At 33.2% G+C, this 20143-nt stretch overlaps 2 protein-coding genes and 1 long non-coding RNA gene across 3 annotated transcripts; all 3 read right to left on the reverse strand.

Moving 5' to 3' along the window:
- Window positions 1–1257: 1257 nt before the first annotated feature.
- Window positions 1258–3593, reverse strand: LOC133032778 (uncharacterized). The gene is made up of 7 exons (XM_061107215.1): window positions 3255–3593; window positions 3092–3166; window positions 2934–2991; window positions 2775–2830; window positions 2518–2580; window positions 1826–1894; window positions 1258–1580 (listed from the first exon to the last, which is right to left on the reverse strand). Exons 1-7 carry the CDS (start codon window positions 3309–3311, stop codon window positions 1323–1325), a joined length of 636 nt encoding a protein of 211 aa, XP_060963198.1. The 5' UTR covers window positions 3312–3593; the 3' UTR covers window positions 1258–1322.
- Window positions 3594–16233: 12640 nt separating this feature from the next.
- Window positions 16234–18130, reverse strand: LOC133032658 (uncharacterized). Its single transcript, XR_009685250.1, has 3 exons — window positions 17641–18130; window positions 17464–17536; window positions 16234–16743 (listed from the first exon to the last, which is right to left on the reverse strand). It is a non-coding gene; the product is annotated as an uncharacterized LOC133032658 (long non-coding RNA).
- Window positions 18131–19540: 1410 nt separating this feature from the next.
- LOC133032044 (uncharacterized) lies at window positions 19541–20143 on the reverse strand. The gene has a single exon (XM_061105864.1). The coding sequence runs from the start codon at window positions 20141–20143 to the stop codon at window positions 19541–19543; it is 603 nt and encodes a 200-aa protein (XP_060961847.1).

Here is a 20143-nt window from a genome sequence, read left to right on the forward strand (position 1 = left end):
CCCTACCAAACACAACACGAGTTTCTTTTTTTCTCTTTGATAAGGCAACACACAACACGAGTTGCTTGCTCATTTAGGCATGTAGAACTACACTGATTTAGATCTTTATTTTTATTTTGTTATTTTTTGAGGTATCTACCTAGAGTGTGAAGAACAAGATTGGTACTAGCGGCAAACTTAGTAATGTTGTGACTTAGTGAAAAAATGCATGCTTAGTTTGAAAAAAAAATGGAGTATTATTTTCATCCTAAAAATTTATATAGTCGCTCTATTTTATTATTTATATTTATATTTTTACATAAAATATAAGAAAATTATATGGTGCTAGTGCTGTAAAAATAAGAAAAACAAGTAAATAAAATGGAGTATTATTTGCATTCTAAAAATTTATAAAGTCGCCCAATTTTATTATTTGTATTTTTATTTTTACATAAAATATGAATTGAATTTTTTGACACGACATGAGTCTAGGAGGCATGAACACGACAGACTCTGTTATTATCTTAAATATTAGACATATAAGACCTAGATTTTAATCATTAGCTCAAATTGGCCTATTTTATATCTAACTTCTCATATTTTCAAAAAAAAGTTATTTGAAAAATTAATAATGTTAAAATTTGATTCAATTTTATTATTTAGCTATCATCAAATAAAATACATAATTTATTTCATATATATATAGTTTTAAAAATTTTAAATAGTTTTAAATAATTTAGGGTTTTGATACAGTGTTGGTGTTTTGTTTTCTGCTTGTCTTTGACGTCGACGACTGTAGCTGGGAATGGCGCTGGTGAGGGTCGACTTGGCTGGGGATGGGGTGTGGTGAGGGTCATGGTTGGGGTGTGTGAAGAAGACGAAGAGGAAAAAGAAAAAGCAACAGTTATTTTATGAATTTAAAATATTTTTTTTTTGTTTTTTATATTATTTTAAATTTTTTTAATTAAAATTATTATTTAGACCAATAAAAAATTGATATGTGTCATTTCTTTGGGTTTAACGGAGCAATTAAAAAGAGGGACCAACGGACTCACAAAAAATGTGATTTGGGGACTATTACCGCCAATTTTTGAGGTTAGGGACTAATCTCCATCAACCTTAATTTTTTGGGGACTTTTGCCGCAATTATCCCTTTTTTTTTTTCATCTCCATTTCCAGTTTCCACAAGTTTTCTTTGGTTCAATCTTCCAAATGAAAATCATGTTAACACAAATCCGATACCTGATTTCTTCTTGCCCATTAATGTTAAGACTAAAGGGACGAAAAGGGATTCATTGAAATAGCTAAATCTGTTTCCTCAAAGATATCAATCATGAAACTGCCTAATCATCTTCACTTTCATCACTATATGAAACTAAAGAAGTTCTCACAACAGCATTAGTTTTATCATTATCACGACTAGGTAAATTTGCTGGCTGAGATCTTTTTTCTGTATCAACATCACAAATGTTTGTTTCATTTGAGGGCAGCTCTATAACATCTCCCTGATCCAACTTAGCTTTTTTTGCTTGAGGTTTCACTTTTATTATCACACCTAATGGACGCGGATGAGGGTTTTTCTTTCTCGCTGCCTTCTGTTCCTGCAGAACAGATGTATCTTCATTCAACATAAACCATTACAGACACTGTGACCAAGTGGAAAATAGCTCTCTTCTAAGTTTCTAACACATTAAAACAGACAGTTACTTCTTCTCTTTCTGGCAAAATTTCTTAATTACAAACTATATACACATACAAATAGCTCTGTAACCATAAATTCCTAAACCAAATGCTGATGCTGAATCACAGAGATAAAAGAATATGTATATATGATCAAGAAAGTAACCTGGACTACAGGAACAGGTGGTGTTTCCTCAAAATCTTGGACGATCATAGATTGGGCTGCCACTGCTGCCTGTACCAAAAAGCACAGCACTAATAAAGTTGAAGCTTTAATTTGATTTCCAATCAATAGTGCCCATTTACTATGTTGTTTGGAACAATGTACTAGACAACAAATAGCTAAGAAAGACAACCGCCAACAGACTGACAAAACTTCATCGCATATTTCTGAAGCATGAATAACCCATAAAAGCATGCCTACACAAGAGTAATTATGACAAACTCTATGATTCTCAACTAGCATGACCAACATCTCTAATCTGAAGATACTAATGCCAAGCTTCACATTCATCAGCCTAAATAATGTATGTAAGTATTGCCTATCTAGGTTTCAATCAAAACCAACAAATATTTAGCAGTAACACAATTCAGTTCACTACAAGGAAATTCAAAAAATACAAAGTTACAGCCTTTTTTTCCTATAAAAAACTTTGTGATGTTATTATTGATCACTAAATTTCACTAAATTCCCTGGCTGAGATCTTTATTCTTATCAACATCACTTTCTATATCTTTAAAAGGGATTTTTCTTGTTATTATTATTATTATGCACAGGGTAAGAGTACGCCAAGTGTACACTACAGCTACAAAATTTGGAAATAAAATTCTAAAAAAATTAAGAATTACTAAATGTACCTGGAAATTCCGGAGTTGTTGGGCTTCTTCATTGGCCACTTGCTGTTCATATTCCCTCTTAGACTGAAAAAGCAAAACAAGATGTCATAGAAGTAGTGTAAGAAGAAAATATAATTCAAGAAACAAGTATTATGACTTTGATAAAGCAGTTGACTGATCAAATGAGGACATGCTAAAGTATGACATTTGAAGTTATGAGCTATCTTAACTAGAGAGCACGCACTAATAATCAGTAAAAACACATTTAAAGCTTTTACCAGCTCTAATTTATCAAGGAACTCGGTCTCATCATCATCCAAAGCTTTAGGAGGTCCTGCAATGCAAAAAGCAAGGATTTGGGTGACACAAAAATGCCCAAGTAACAATCTTTGGTAAATCAATTGTCACAAAACTAAAAGAAAAATAAAAGTACTCACTGTGCTTAAAGCGTTCGTTGAATTCAGCATCCTTTTTGTCTTTATTTTCCTTTAAAATCTGTAGCATCACGAATGACTTAGATATAGGATATATTTTCATTTTCATATGCATACATATATAATTACAAACAAAAGAAATGCAATAGTTAAAAGCTTACCTCGTAAAGGGGTCTATCCCTCTGGGCAGTGCCATCCTCCACGCGTTCGCCCCTAGCTTTCTTGGTTTCATCCAACTGTTGAAATCATCGTCCCAATCCCAGAATTTGATTTAGGGTTTGAAATTTAAGAAACTATCAGTAGTAACTGTTTAAATTAGCAAACCTGGTCCTCCGATATGAAATTCATAAGCCTAATGGGGGGAGTAGATTCGTCCGCCATTTTGAACTTTAACACTAACTCCTTAGTCCTCCGGCTGTTCTCCTTTTCTCCAACACTCTGAACCTGTAACTAAACTGGGGCATTAAATCCTGAGCTGACCCTTTTACGATCTTTTCTCTTTCTTTTTCGGGTCGACCCGTTTTCAAATTATATGTGGAGTTTAAGGCTATTTACAAAAAAAAAAAAACATGACATTTTCAACTTTCTTTTCGTATGTGGAGTTTTAAAATGGGTTTTTTTTTTATTTGTATCCTCTTACGAAGCTTGTCCTTAACAAATCCGAGAATAGTATACTTATTCTTCCCAACTGGACATAGAAGGCCTAGATAGTACCCATTTTCATCAGCTTCATAGATTTCCAACGAAGCACAAATAGCATCATGTAGAGCACAATTTGTATTGTTGCTAAAAAACACAAAAGACTTAGCAAAATTAATTCTTTGACCTGTAGTCGCCTCATAAGTGTGCAACAACTCCTTTACATTGTACGCTTCTTCCTCAGTAGCCTTATAATATATATAACTATCATCCGCAAAAAGCATATGAAAAATGACTGGCGCACCTCGAGCAATCTTACAACCCGTGAGCAAACCACTTTACTCATAACTTCGCAGCAAACTAGAGAAGCCTTCAGTACATAAAATAAAAAGGTAAGGCGATAACGGATCATCTTGACGCAAACCTCGTTGAGCAGCAATAGGTCCCAACTCCTTCCCTCCATGCAAGATAGTATACGAGACTGAACAAACACATTGCATAACCAAGTTTATCCATCGCCCATCAAAGCCCATCATGGCATGGAGATAACCCCACTCAAGTTTATCATAGGCTTTGCTGACGTTAACCTTGAGAGCCATATAACCATCCCCCCTCTTCGTTTTCTTTTCAAATGATGCATAATCTCATAAGCAATTATAATATTATCCGAAATTAAACGACCTTGTAAGAACACACTTTGAGTGTCGGATATGTGTTAGGCTATTTTTAGTCTACATTTTGGGTTACTTTTTATAGTTGTTTTCCTTCTTTGTTATTCTTTTTGGAATACAATTACGCTTGTTTTCTTTGATTTCAGGTTTCACACTTGGAATATATTAATTGATCAAATTTCGGAAAATAACAAGCTATGGAATAGAGAAAATTCTGCAAGAAAATAAAGCTGAAACTTCAAGCTTAAATTCGACTATTTTCTTATCAGATTTTGGAAAAAGTCAAAACATAAAAGTTTTAGATTTCTTTTTCTTCTTTCCAACGCATCTTGAATCAACTCATTTGGAGTTCGTATGTGAAAGTTATGCACATTTTACTGAAAGATGCTGAAGCTGTCAAATTTTGCTCCAGTAGTCGCGACCACCACTTTCCATGGTCGCGACCCTTTTTCATGGTCGCGACTAGGAGCCAAACAGCGAGTTTTTTTTTCGTATTTTGCCTATGGTCGCGACTAGACTTTATGTAGTCGCGACTAGGGGCGAAAAACGAGATTTTTGGGCAGTTTTTGACTTTTTCAAAGGTAGCAACCCTAATTTCTATTTAAGGGGCTCGTGTTTTAGAAGGAAAGGAGGCAGAAATAAAACCCTAGAGATGAAGAAGGAGGCAAAGGAAGCAATTGTGGCGATTCGGAATGCAATCACCAACTAGTTCTTTCTTAAACTCTTAGTTTCTATGTTAATTTCTATTTTAGTTTTGATTATGGATGTTATTATGGATTTTATGAACTAAACTCCTATTTAGGGAGATGATGAATGTTGATTGAAATTACTTTTGGTTAATGATAATTGCTATTTCTCCTTTCTTGATTGTGAATTTATCCATATTTGTGTTTAATTACATGTTTAAGATTGATCACCTTCTTCATGTTCTATGATCCTAATTCAAAATCTGAAAAGTGAGAATTGGGAATGCTAAAATTGGATAAACTAGGTTTTGATGTGAAACGAAAGTATTTGCATAGCCTTTGTGACATTTAGATTATTGCTTAATGCTGATTATATGTTAATCTATCCCAGAGATGATTAGATAACATGTGATTTAGGACCTAAAAGATCTGAAAAGAGTTAGGTTAATTTTTATAATCTGTCATTCACATTGAGAAAGAGAATAGTAATTAGCATTAACAATTGGGTAATTAAATCAATAGGATTCTTTTCCCTAAATATTCATCCATAATTAATTACATTTTTTATTATTATTATCCTGCTTTTTAATTTTTAGTTATTTAATTATTCAACCTTATTATTGATTCTGCCAAATAGAAATAAGAGTTCAATTGATTGGTACTTAGCTACAGTCCTCGTGGGAACGATCTCACTTACCTGAGTATTACTTGTTAAAACGATACGTATACTTGCGTGTTGGATTTATCACAACAAGTTTTTGGCGCCGTTGCCGGGGACTGTTTTAGTTAATATCAATATAGTTGAATTCTATTCTAATTTGGTTTCTTTTTATTTAAGTTTATAAATGTTTTATTGATGAGTTTGACCTGCAAGGTAAATCCAGATGCTATATCTTGAGGATTTTGCCCAACAACACAATGAATCATTTTATTCTGCTTGGAGGAGATTTAAAGAGCTTGGAAAGAGATGCTATCCCACTTTCTCAAGTGGATGTTTTACGTGGCTCTTTTATAATGGACTTGATGATGAAACAAAAAGTTAGGTGGATTATGGAGCAGAGGTTACTGGAGGGCCTTTGTTAAGCAGAGGTCATGAAGCAATAAATCGGTTGAATGATATGGCAGATTTTGATTACGATTGGCATCGGAATCCATCACTTCAAGGTTGGAGTCACCAATACCCTCCTTATTGTCCAAACTCACCCCAACCAATTGAAGAAGAGGAGGATCTACTATCACTTCCAAAAGAGATTAATCGCTTGGCGGACATGGTAAAAGCTCTATGTGCTAATTTAATGGCGCATGATTCAGAGAGTTTTAAGGATAATAACTCAAATAACGAAAGTTATAAGAGTTGTTTGAATATAGTAGAAGCACCATCAGATGAATACATAGAAGAGACTGAGCCTAGAATTGAAGAGAAAGAATCCTTTGAAGTGGTTGAAAATTTGGATACATTGGATGTTTGCTCAACAAATGATGATCTCAATTTGGTGAATGAAGAAACATCCATCCTCAATGATGAAATTATTGAAGATCAAATCACAGTCAAGGATGCGGATGGTCATGAGGAAATTGAACAACCAATTGAGAGGTTATTTGAGAAAAGCAAGAAAGAGGTGCCATTGGTGGCAGAAGAATCACTTGTAGTTGTTGATTTGAGGTTGTCAACACCACTATATTATGAACCACCAATGGACCCCTATTTTCCACTAATACCGCATTCTCCATATTGTATTCTCTTCGAGTTACCAAAGGCTTCTCCCCAAGCTCATCATCCAAGGTCTTTTGTTGTTGGTGCAGATTTTGGTTCAAACTCATTACATGCCAAGCTTGAGGGCATCTTTAAAAATAACTTTCAAGTTGTCTTGCATGACGCTTATTATGGGCGTCAACCGCTTGTTGATGTGGCATGGACCTAAGGTAAGCTTTCTTCTCTTTAAGTTTTATTTTCACATTGGGAACAATGTGAAAAATTAGTTTGGGGGAGGGGCTTAATTTTAATTTTTTTTTTATTTGTTTGATTGTTTAGTTGTTTAGTTAGTTTTTTTTAGTTGTCGTTGTTTAGTTTGTTGTTAATTAAGCCAAGATCAATTTTGTTGTTGTTGTTATTTGTGAAATGTCTTGAAATTTTGAAACTGTGTGCTTAATTCTTTTAACTCTTTGGATTAGTTTGGATGTTTGTAAAGCCTGTGTATGAATGCAATTTGACGATCTGTGAAATATGTTATAATTGTTTTACTGTGGTTTGTGGTAAGATTGATTGAATAGCTTAGAACTTGCATGTCTTATTCTCTTGAGGCGAAATCCTTGACAACATTTAATAGGAACATGATTTAGGCAGTTTGTTTGGATAGTTTGAGCCTTTCAAGCCTACCATAAAATGAATATCCTTTGTGAACCCTTTTGAGCCTTAACTTATTTCGTTTCTTCACCCATTGAACTAAAAGATGTATCCACACTGTTGTTTTTGTCCTCATTACATTTTGAATGGTATCATAAGCCTTACAATAAGTTTGGAGGAGTGAAATATTTAGTGTGTGGAAGTATTGAAGAAAAGAAAAAATTTTGCGTGATTGAGAAACATGTGAAAAAAAAAGAACTGTAACTCGACATCACTTGAAAAAAAAAGAATTAAAAAAAATCAGAAATAGAAGAAAATTTCAGTGATGTCTGGTGATTGAAAAAAAATAGAAAAATCTCAATCATGGTTAGTTGTGGGAACACTTCGGGAAGTTTTAAAATTATGAGAAGCTTGTGGGTTCTTTTGTGCTTATGATACCTTTAGCCAAAATTGTCTTTCATTTCCAAATATCTAAGCCATAAATTCTAACCTTAAAAAGTCCTTTTGATTCCGAAAAGAATGTTGTCAACATTAGTGGAGAGAGGTAATCATGCAAGCATATTGGCTATTAGTTTGTGGATTGATTTGATGGAGTGAAACAATTATGACATTATTTTAATATTGAAGTTAGTTTGTATCTCTACATTGTGTGATAAGAAGAGCATCCTAATTAATTGTTAGAGTTTTTGGAATTGAAAATCTAGTTTAGTTAATGGAAGGAAATTTCACATGAGCCAGCAGTAATATAATTATCTGATAGCTTAGTTAATCGAGTTTTTAGTGTTAGTCTTAGTCTTACTCGAGGGCGAGTAAGAATCTAGTTTGGGGGAATTTGTTAGGCTATTTTTAGTCTACATTTTGTGTCACTTTTTATAGTTGTTTTCCTTCTTTGTTATTCTTTTTGGAATAGAATTACGCTTGTTTTCTTTGATTTCAGGTTTCACATTTGGAATATATTAATTGATCAAATTTCGGAAAATAACAAGCTATGGAATAGAGAAAATTCTGCAAAAAAATAAAGCTGAAACTTTAAGCTTAAATTCGACTATTTTCTTATCAGATTTTGGAAAAAGTCAAAACATAAAAGTTTTAGATTTCTTTTTCTTCTTTCCAACGCATCTTGAATCAACTCATTTGGAGTTTGTATGTGAAAGTTATGCACATTTTACTGAAAGATGCTGAAGCTGTCAAATTTTGCTCCAGTAGTCGCGACCACCACTTTCCATGGTCGCGACCCTTTTTCATGGTCGCGACCATGGTCGCGACTAGGAGCCAAACAGCGAGTTTTTTTTTTTCGTATTTTGCCTATGGTCGCGACTAGACTTTATGTAGTCGCGACTAGGGGCGAAAAACGAGATTTTTGGGCAGTTTTTGACTTTTTCAAAGGTAGCAACCCTAATTTCTATTTAAGGGGCTCGTGTTTTAGAAGGAAAGGAGGCAGAAATAAAACCCTAGAGATGAAGAAGGAGGCAAAGGAAGCAATTGTGGCGATCCGGAATGCAATCACCAACTAGTTCTTTCTTAAACTCTTAGTTTCTATGTTAATTTCTGTTTTAGTTTTGATTATGGATGTTATTATGGATTTTATGAACTAAACTCCTATTTAGGGAGATGATGAATGTTGATTGAAATTACTTTTGGTTAATGATAATTGCTATTTCTCCTTTCTTGATTGTGAATTTATCCATATTTGTGTTTAATTACATGTTTAAGATTAATCACCTTCTTCATGTTCTATGATCCTAATTCAAAATCTGAAAAGTGAGAATTGGGAATGCTAAAATTGGATAAACTAGGTTTTGATGTGAAACGAAAGTATTTGCATAGCCTTTGTGACATTTAGATTATTGCTTAATGCTGATTATATGTTAATCTATCCCAGAGATGATTAGATAACATGTGATTTAGGACCTAAAAGATCTGAAAAGAGTGTAACGCCCGTACTTTTATAAAAATATTAATTTTATTTACAAGCGTTAAACGCGGAAAAATCGTAATGTCGCATTTTTATTTAATACTTGAAAATGTTCACAACTGGCCAGTTTTCGTAAAAAAAAAACATAATAATTAATAACTAAAATAATTGCGACATAAGTTTAATAACATAAATAAATAAACAGAGCGCCCTAGACCGCCCGCAGTTATATGTCAATAATGTTTTTTTTTAATACTTTCATATGGTGGCTCAAAGCAGTGTGTTGGCTATTGAATTGAATTCCTCGTGCTTTACCGCTTATTGCAATGCAACTTTTCATCCTGAGCTTGGAGTCGTTCCTTAAGCTTGACATTCTCTTTCACCAACTACTCGCAAAAACAAGTGTCCTCTCAGCTCAGCTTACACGGGTGCCTCTTCCATAATAGTACAACTCATTAGCCTTGTAGCTCGTCTCCTTCTTAAACTTCTTGTAGGCGTTGAAGCTCCTCCTTCTTGTTTGTTTCTATTTAGCTAACTTGATCGTCTAAGCAACACTATCTCATAATATTTAGTTCTAATTCTTCTACAATAAAGAAACGGACCTAACTATTTCTCTATAATATATATATATTTAGTAGATTAAATTTCTAAGAAACTAGCATAACTATTCTCTATAATAGGAAAATTCTCCATATTAGCATAACAGTTCACAAAATAATTTCTATTTATTCTAAGATAAATAACTAAATAACAATAAATAAATACATAAAATAAAATAATAAAACATTTTTTTTAATATTTTTTTTCTTAAAGAAAAGAAAATTTCTAGGCTTTCTAGTAATATTTTTTTTTTTAAAAAAATAAAATATCTAGAAATATATTTATACATACATATTAAAAAAAATATTTGATTTCATATGCATGGGTAGTACTTAAATTTGGTTATTGGTACTAAGGTCTCTGTAGTAAATGCAATTTTAAAATTACACAAGTACAAATAATAATGCAAACATATAATATGAGACTTACATGGTAGCAAGCGAAGACTTTTTAGCCGATGTGTGTAACTCGTGAGAACGTTCTGGACCGATATAACTGTAGCTCTGATACCAAACTGTAACGCCCGTACTTTTATAAAAATATTAATTTTATTTACAAGCGTTAAACGCGGAAAAATCGTAATGTCGCATTTTTATTTAATACTTGAAAATGTTCACAACTGGCCAGTTTTCGTAAAAAAAAACATAATAATTAATAACTAAAATAATTGCGACATAAGTTTAATAACATAAATAAATAAACGGGCGCCACTAGACGCCCGCAGTTATATGGCCCTCAGCGAGTTCACACACACAAGCATCCAAAGTTCCACTCGCCACCGGCTTTCTAAACTTTCAGTTACCTTGGTCTGCACATGGTAATTTGATAAGGGTGAGCTACTAAACTCAGTAAGGAAATGTGTGTCAGGTAGTCACATAAATAAAAACAAAACTTAATTAAAATGCACATGCAAATATTTAGGCAGATAGCAAAACATAAACTTAATCATATCACTAGTCACTAATAATTAGGTCCTAAGCTAAATCACATAATAATGATTACGCCCGAGTCCAATTTTGGCAAAAAAACTCGAGCTATTGGACTAAATGGCGGAGGGCTGGGTTCAGTAAAATCGTACCCACTACTAAATGGCCCCCTATCTACCATATAGACCCAACAGTCAAGTATTTAACCATTATCTTTTCGGTCAAATCATGTCACATAAATTATAATCTACCTAATTTAAATAATGCCAAACTACTATACATTATTTAAATAACATAACAATAAAATAATGTGAATCTTATAAACACACTATTTACATACATACTTAAATAACATGAATCTTATAAACATATTATTTAAATATATACCTTAGCAATGGCCATGCTCTAATACTGTAAACATACATAAATAACATGAATCTTATAAACATATTATTTAAATATATATTATACGATACATTAAATAACAAACAATAAAGAGTCGGGCGAGAAGACCTTAGTTAACTTCTCTTTTACTATTCCCACTCCTTCTATGAATGTTATTACATACAGAAAACTTATGTTTTTTCTACTTAATTTCCTTACCTCGAATGTGGAGTCCTAGCCTTGATTGGAATAAGAGTAATCCTTGAGAAATAATAATTTTCTTATGTCAAACCTAAATTTTACACTTATTAATTAGAAAATATTATAGGGGTATAAAATATATATATATATGAAATCTTAACTTTGAATTTAAAAATCTAAAAGTATAAAAATTACCTTAGTTTCCAAAGAAAAACTAGCAGAGCAAGAAATCTTGAATGTGAAAATGATGATGGTGATATCAAAATGATGAAGAAGATGTATATATATATTTATGGAAGGATGATGGTGATGGTTAAGAGAGGATGTCGATGTTTAGAGCTTATAGTTATTATGATGGTGTGTATGGTTGAGAAAACAAATGATTAGCTATAAAAGATTTAGTATAGAAAAATAAATAGAAGGGAGGCAAGAGAGAGTATGATGGATAGCTATTTGGCTTCTAGTGAAATGAAGAAGTGAGCTAAAGTTCTCTATTTATAGGCCCTTAGCTAACCTAAGTCACGTTATTACCACACAACCATAGTTAAGCTCTTTGGGAATAATAGACTAATAAGCTGAAATTCCATTCAAAATCATAACTCCTTAAGTCTAGCATCAAATTCGGTCAATACGTACGGTTGAAAATAACAATAATAACCAAGTAAGACTATTTCAAAATATTCCATTGATGATAAATGAGAAATTGCCTCTCTATAGCTGCCACGTTACTATTATTTAAAGCTTCAAATTTTGAATTGTAACCTTATTTTGTTTCATAAGCCTACATCCCATGCATTACTCATAACCAAACCACATGTGAAGACTAATTCAACACTCCAAACCATGCATGCACACACGTGTAACTATCCTTAACTTCCTTTTATTTATTCTTTTTAAGCTACTACACACTAACTAATGACCATAATAAAAAAAATCATTTCTAATACCAACCTAAATGATTCTGGTCTAACAATATTACATATTTTGAATTATTCTCCCACTAGCTTCTCATGCACTTGTTTCACTAATCAACTTTTAATTAATACCTCTTATATTTTATTATCATTATGATCATTACTCCTCACAAAGTGTCACACATATTAATAATCTCTATTAATTTCATTTATTCTAATCAAATAAAATTTATCATTTATATATATAGTCTTGGCCAAATCTACATGGCCCAAGACTTAGGTCATTATGCCACTTACTAATATATATTTTAAACACTCAAAACACTATAGTCTAATTTTACCAACATATAACTATATTTATTTTAAAAATAAGATAATAATAATAATTATAATGATAATAATCTTATTATTTTGGAGACTAACACAAATCTTACATAAAAATAATTCTCTATTTAAGAAGCTAACTTATTCTATGCAATCACTATTTCCACATCGAGATTTTTAGACTAGCATAATAGAAAAATAATAACCAAATATTTTAGTTATTACAATCTACCCTCCTTAAAGGAATTTCGTCCTCGAAATTTACTTACTTGAAAATAACTTGCGGTACTGATTCTGCATGTCTTTCTCCAACTCCCATGTCGCTTCTCTATTAGAACTATCACTCCACAGGATTTTAACTAAGGGTATAGTCTTATTTCGTAAGACATTTATTCCTTTTTCTATCACGCGCACAGGGCGTGCCATAAAGCTCATGTCATGCTGCAAGTTCAAGTTCTCGTACTTAAGCACATGTGTCACATCAGGTACATACTTACGTAACATGAAAATGTGGAAAACATTATGCGTTTCTGCTAATGTTGGCGGTAGAGCCAAACGGTAAGCTACCTGACCAACTCTGTCCAATATCTCTAAAGTACCTATAAATCTTGGGCTTAACTTTCCTTTTTTTTTTCGAAACGCATAATCCCCTTCATAGGTGGTACCTTCAAGAACATTAAGTCCCCTACAAAAAAACTCAACCTCCTGTCTTTACAGATCTGCATAACTTTTCTGTCTACTTTGGCGGTGAGCATCCTTTGCCATATCTTTTCAACTGCTTCTGAAGCTTCTCTTACTGCTTCTAGACCTAAATATCATATTTCTCCAACTTTATCCCAATGAAGTATTGATCTACATTTTCGTCCATACAACAATCTCATATGGTGCCATTTTGATTGTGGCTTGATAACTATTTTTGTAGGAGAACTCCATTAGAGGTAAATACTTACTCCACAAGCCAGTGAAGTCTAGTGGACACGCTCGAAGCATATTCTCGAGTATTTGGATGGTGCGTTCAGATTGTCCATCTGTTTGGGTATGAAATACTTAATTTCAATCGCGTCCCCATTACCTTATGTAGACTCTCCCAGAACTTGGAGGTGAACACTGAACCTCTATCAGAGACTATTGTCTTTGGAACTCCATGGAACATCAATATCTCTTGTACGAACAAGTCAGCGTACTACTCTGTGCTGTAAGTAGACTTTACTGGAACAAAGTGTGCTTACTTTGTGAGTCTGTCTATACTTACCCAAATTGAGTCGTGTTGCTTGGTTGTTCGAGGTAGTCTTGTCACAAAATTCATGGCTATATCTTCCCACTTCCACTCCGGGATTTCCAAGGGTTGCAACATCCCTGCTGGTCTCTGATGTTCAGCCTTAACTTGTTGACATGTGAGACATCTAGCTACAAATTCAGCTACATCCTTCTTCATCCCCGGCCACCAATACAAGGTTTTTAAGTCATTGTACATTTTGGTTGACCCTGGATGCATTGAGTAGGGTGTAGTGTGTGCTTCCATCATGATCTTTCTTCTAAGCTCTATGTCGTTGGCTACACACACTCTTCCCTTATACCTCAACATGTTGTCTGTACCTTCAGAGAAATCTTCTGCCTCCTTCTCTGGCAAGCCTGCTCTTTTCTTCTGCAAGAACTCATCAACAATATGTGCATCTTTAAGTTCTTGTAGCAATGTCGAGACAATAGTTAGGTTAGCTAGTTTTTGAGTAATGATCTCTATACGACTTCTTCGGAGTTCTTGTTGTAGTGGCATTTCCATCTGTGCTAGTATTGCCAAGCTGGCATAACTGCATCTACTTAGCGCGTCTGCTACTACGCTGGCCTTCCCCGGATGGTAGTGGATTTCACAATCATAGTCCTTAACAAGCTCTAGCCATCGCCTCTGCCTCATGTTGAGTTTCTTTTGCATAAAGAAGTATTTCAGGCTCTCGTGGTCGGTATAAAAATTTCACATTTCTCCTCGTAGAGATAGTGCCTCCATATTTTTAGCGCAAAAACTACTGCCGCCAACTCCAGATCGTGTGTTGGGTACCTCTATTCATACTCCTTAAGTTGTCTTGAGGCATAGGCTACTACTTTGTCATTTTGCATCAGCACGCATCCCAACCCTTGTTTTGATGCATCATAGTACAGCACAAACTTATCCTTGTCATTGGGAACACATAATACAGGGACTGTTATTAGTTTGTCCTTAAGTGTTTAGAAGCTACCCTCACACTTTTCTGACCAGACAAACTTTTGGGTCTTTCAAGTCAAATTGGTCAGAGGAGTTGTGATCTTGGAAAATCCTTCAACGAAGCGTCTATAGTAACCAACTAAACCCAAGAAGCTTCTTACTTCACTTGCAGTCTTAGGTGTTGGCCAGCTCTTGACCGCTTCGATCTTTGTAGGATCCACCTCGACTCCATCTTTGGAAACTATATGGCCTAGGAACGCCACCTTCTCTAACCAAAATTCACATTTCTTGAATTTGGCATATAGTTGGTTCTCCTTAAGTCAGTTTAGAGTCATCCTCAAGTGTTCCTCATGTTCCTCTGGAGCCTTCAAAATTTAAGTACTCTTAGAGCTAACTTGATTATGAACTCCACATCACTGTCTGAGGGTATCCCTGGTAGATCTTTTAGAAAGACCTTTGGGATTATCAGACTGCGTGGATGTTTGTTAACCGTGTCTCCACTACTTGGTTCATTAGATTGGCCAACAATGCTTGACACCATGCCTTTCTTATCTGGGTAGTCTTTAAGGATGAGATTAAAGAAGTTCATAAGGCTATCTTAACTCCTATGAATGTATACTTGTCTCTGGCCTTTGTTGCCAAAAGCGACCAAATACTTTTAGCAATTGATGAATGGATAGCCAATCCATATCGTGTGCGATGTCATGATCCTTCATTTCTAGCTCTATCAAGTCATTTGTCAGTTGTCTATTATTGAGTTTCATATATCCAATATGGGATCTACAATACTTTGTCGTTCCTTCCCCTCCAATGGGTTAGAGCCTCCTTCAAATGTCAATAATGTTTTTTTTTAATACTTTCATATGGTGGCTCAAAGCAGTGTGTTGGCTATTGAATTGAATTCCTCGTGCTTTTACCGCTTATTGCAATGCAACTTTTCATCCTGAGCTTGGAGTCGTTCCTTAAGCTTGACATTCTCTTTCACCAACTACTCGCAAAAACAAGTGTCCTCTCAGCTCAGCTTACACGGGTGCCTCTTCCATAATAGTACAACTCATTAGCCTTGTAGCTCGTCTCCTTCTTAAACTTCTTGTAGGCGTTGAAGCTCCTCCTTCTTGTTTGTTTCTATTTAGCTAACTTGATCGTCTAAGCAACACTATCTCATAATATTTAGTTCTAATTCTTCTACAATAAAGAAACGGACCTAACTATTTCTCTATAATATATATATATTTAGTAGATTAAATTTCTAAGAAACTAGCATAACTATTCTCTATAATAGGAAAATTCTCCATATTAGCATAACAGTTCACAAAATAATTTCTATTTATTCTAAGATAAATAACTAAATAACAATAAATAAATACATAAAATAAAATAATAAAACATTTTTTTTAATATTTTTTTTCTTAAAGAAAAGAAAATTTCTAGGCTTTCTAGTAATATTTTTTTTTTTAAAAAAATAAAATATCTAGAAATATATTTATACATACATATTAAAAAAAATATTTGATTTCATATGCATGGGTAGTACTTAAATTTGGTTATTGGTACTAAGGTCTCTGTAGTAAATGCAATTTTAAAATTACACAAGTACAAATAATAATGCAAACATATAATATGAGACTTACATGGTAGCAAGCGAAGACTTTTTAGCCGATGTGTGTAACTCGTGAGAACGTTCTGGACCGATATAACTGTAGCTCTGATACCAAACTGTAACGCCCGTACTTTTATAAAAATATTAATTTTATTTACAAGCGTTAAACGCGGAAAAATCGTAATGTCGCATTTTTATTTAATACTTGAAAATGTTCACAACTGGCCAGTTTTCGTAAAAAAAAAACATAATAATTAATAACTAAAATAATTGCGACATAAGTTTAATAACATAAATAAATAAACAGAGCGCCCTAGACCGCCCGCAGTTATATGGCCCTCAGCGAGTTCACACACACAAGCATCCAAAGTTCCACTCGCCACCGGCTTTCTAAACTTTCAGTTACCTTGGTCTGCACATGGTAATTTGATAAGGGTGAGCTACTAAACTCAGTAAGGAAATGTGTGTCAGGTAGTCACATAAATAAAAACAAAACTTAATTAAAATGCACATGCAAATATTTAGGCAGATAGCAAAACATAAACTTAATCATATCACTAGTCACTAATAATTAGGTCCTAAGCTAAATCACATAATAATGATTACGCCCGAGTCCAATTTTGGCAAAAAAACTCGAGCTATTGGACTAAATGGCGGAGGGCTGGGTTCAGTAAAATCGTACCCACTACTAAATGGCCCCCTATCTACCATATAGACCCAACAGTCAAGTATTTAACCATTATCTTTTCGGTCAAATCATGTCACATAAATTATAATCTACCTAATTTAAATAATGCCAAACTACTATACATTATTTAAATAACATAACAATAAAATAATGTGAATCTTATAAACACACTATTTACATACATACTTAAATAACATGAATCTTATAAACATATTATTTAAATATATACCTTAGCAATGGCCATGCTCTAATACTGTAAACATACATAAATAACATGAATCTTATAAACATATTATTTAAATATATATTATACAGTACATTAAATAACAAACAATAAAGAGTCAGGCAGAAGACCTTAGTTAACTTCTCTTTTACTATTCCCACTCCTTCTATGAATGTTATTACATACAGAAAACTTATGTTTTTTCTACTTAATTTCCTTACCTCGAATGTGGAGTCCTAGCCTTGATTGGAATAAGAGTAATCCTTGAGAAATAATAATTTTCTTATGTCAAACCTAAATTTTACACTTATTAATTAGAAAATATTATAGGGGTATAAAATATATATATATATGAAATCTTAACTTTGAATTTAAAAATCTAAAAGTATAAAAATTACCTTAGTTTCCAAAGAAAAACTAGCAGAGCAAGAAATCTTGAATGTGAAAATGATGATGGTGATATCAAAATGATGAAGAAGATGTATATATATATTTATGGAAGGATGATGGTGATGGTTAAGAGAGGATGTCGATGTTTAGAGCTTATAGTTATTATGATGGTGTGTATGGTTGAGAAAACAAGTGATTAGCTATAAAAGATTTAGTATAGAAAAATAAATAGAAGGGAGGCAAGAGAGAGTATGATGGATAGCTATTTGGCTTCTAGTGAAATGAAGAAGTGAGCTAAAGTTCTCTATTTATAGGCCCTTAGCTAACCTAAGTCACGTTATTACCACACAACCATAGTTAAGCTCTTTGGGAATAATAGACTAATAAGCTGAAATTCCATTCAAAATCATAACTCCTTAAGTCTAGCATCAAATTCGGTCAATACGTACGGTTGAAAATAACAATAATAACCAAGTAAGACTATTTCAAAATATTCCATTGATGATAAATGAGAAATTGCCTCTCTATAGCTGCCACGTTACTATTATTTAAAGCTTCAAATTTTGAATTGTAACCTTATTTTGTTTCATAAGCCTACATCCCATGCATTACTCATAACCAAACCACATGTGAAGACTAATTCAACACTCCAAACCATGCATGCACACACGTGTAACTATCCTTAACTTCCTTTTATTTATTCTTTTTAAGCTACTACACACTAACTAATGACCATAATAAAAAAAATCATTTCTAATACCAACCTAAATGATTCTGGTCTAACAATATTACATATTTTGAATTATTCTCCCACTAGCTTCTCATGCACTTGTTTCACTAATCAACTTTTAATTAATACCTCTTATATTTTATTATCATTATGATCATTACTCCTCACAAAGTGTCACACATATTAATAATCTCTATTAATTTCATTTATTCTAATCAAATAAAATTTATCATTTATATATATAGTCTTGGCCAAATCTACATGGCCCAAGACTTAGGTCATTATGCCACTTACTAATATATATTTTAAACACTCAAAACACTATAGTCTAATTTTACCAACATATAACTATATTTATTTTAAAAATAAGATAATAATAATAATTATAATGATAATAATCTTATTATTTTGGAGACTAACACAAATCTTACATAAAAATAATTCTCTATTTAAGAAGCTAACTTATTCTATGCAATCACTATTTCCACATCGAGATTTTTAGACTAGCATAATAGAAAAATAATAACCAAATATTTTAGTTATTACAAAGAGTTAGGTTAATTTTTATAATCTGTCATTCACATTGAGAAAGAAAATAGTAATTAGCATTAACAATTGGGTAATTAAATCAACAGGATTCTTTTCCCTAAATATTCATCCATAATTAATTACATTTTTTATTATTATTATCCTGCTTTTTAATTTTTAGTTATTTAATTATTCAACCTTATTATTGATTCTGCCAAATAGAAATAAGAGTTCAATTGATTGGTACTTAGCTACAGTCCTCGTGGGAACGATCTCACTTACCTGAGTATTACTTGTTAAAACGATACGTATACTTGCGTGTTGGATTTATCACAACAATATGATAGTTGGCATAACGTTCTTAAGTCTATTAGCCACCACCTTGGACACAATCTTATATAACACATTGCATAAAACAATGGTTATCAAATCCCCCATATCCATAGGATGCTTCTTTTTAGGGATTAAAACCAAAATAGTTTTATTCAGATCTGAAGGAAATAACCCATGGTGAAAAAACTGCCTTACCATATGGATAATATCACCTTTAACAATCGGCCAACTCTTCTAAAAAAAACCCGGGGTCATTCCATCGGGTCTTGGAGATTTGTCCGGATGCATTTGAAACAATGCTTTGCGAACTTCCTCCTCTAAAATTGGCAGCAACATCTCATCATTTTGTTCAAAAGAAACACGGTTTTCACACTGCTAGTAACCTCTCTCGAATCGGTTTGAGAAAAAGAAAAAAGGTCATTGAAATAATTAACCATAAGCAGATCTAGGCCACTATTCCAATCCACCCAAACACCAGATTGATCCTTAAGCTTTGTAACAAAATTATTCCGTCTTCTATTAGTAGCTGAAGCATTAAAAAACTTGCTATTATTGTCCCCTTCTTGCAACCATAATTGCTTTGATCTTTGACGCCAAAATACCTCCCGTTGAATATAAGCTTCGGATAAGTTCTTCTTCGCTTGTTTATAATTTGCAACTGAGACATCATCTCGACCCAACTTCCATCTTTGCACCTCATCTCGACACTTTTTAATTCTATCTTTGAAGTTGCTCGTGAACTCCTTTCCCCACACACGTAACTGTTGTCCACAAAAACTCACTTTATTCGTAACCTCATCATTCCCACAAAGCTCCCAGCTGTCCTTAATAAGTTGAAAGCAAAGAGGCTCCCTTAACCACGCATTCTCAAACCGATACCGTTTAGCAAAATGGTAGCCAACAATAGGAACCAACTCCAT

This window comes from Cannabis sativa, chromosome X, assembly GCF_029168945.1.
Source record: "Cannabis sativa cultivar Pink pepper isolate KNU-18-1 chromosome X, ASM2916894v1, whole genome shotgun sequence".
In the NCBI taxonomy this organism is placed as follows: Eukaryota; Viridiplantae; Streptophyta; class Magnoliopsida; order Rosales; family Cannabaceae; genus Cannabis; species Cannabis sativa.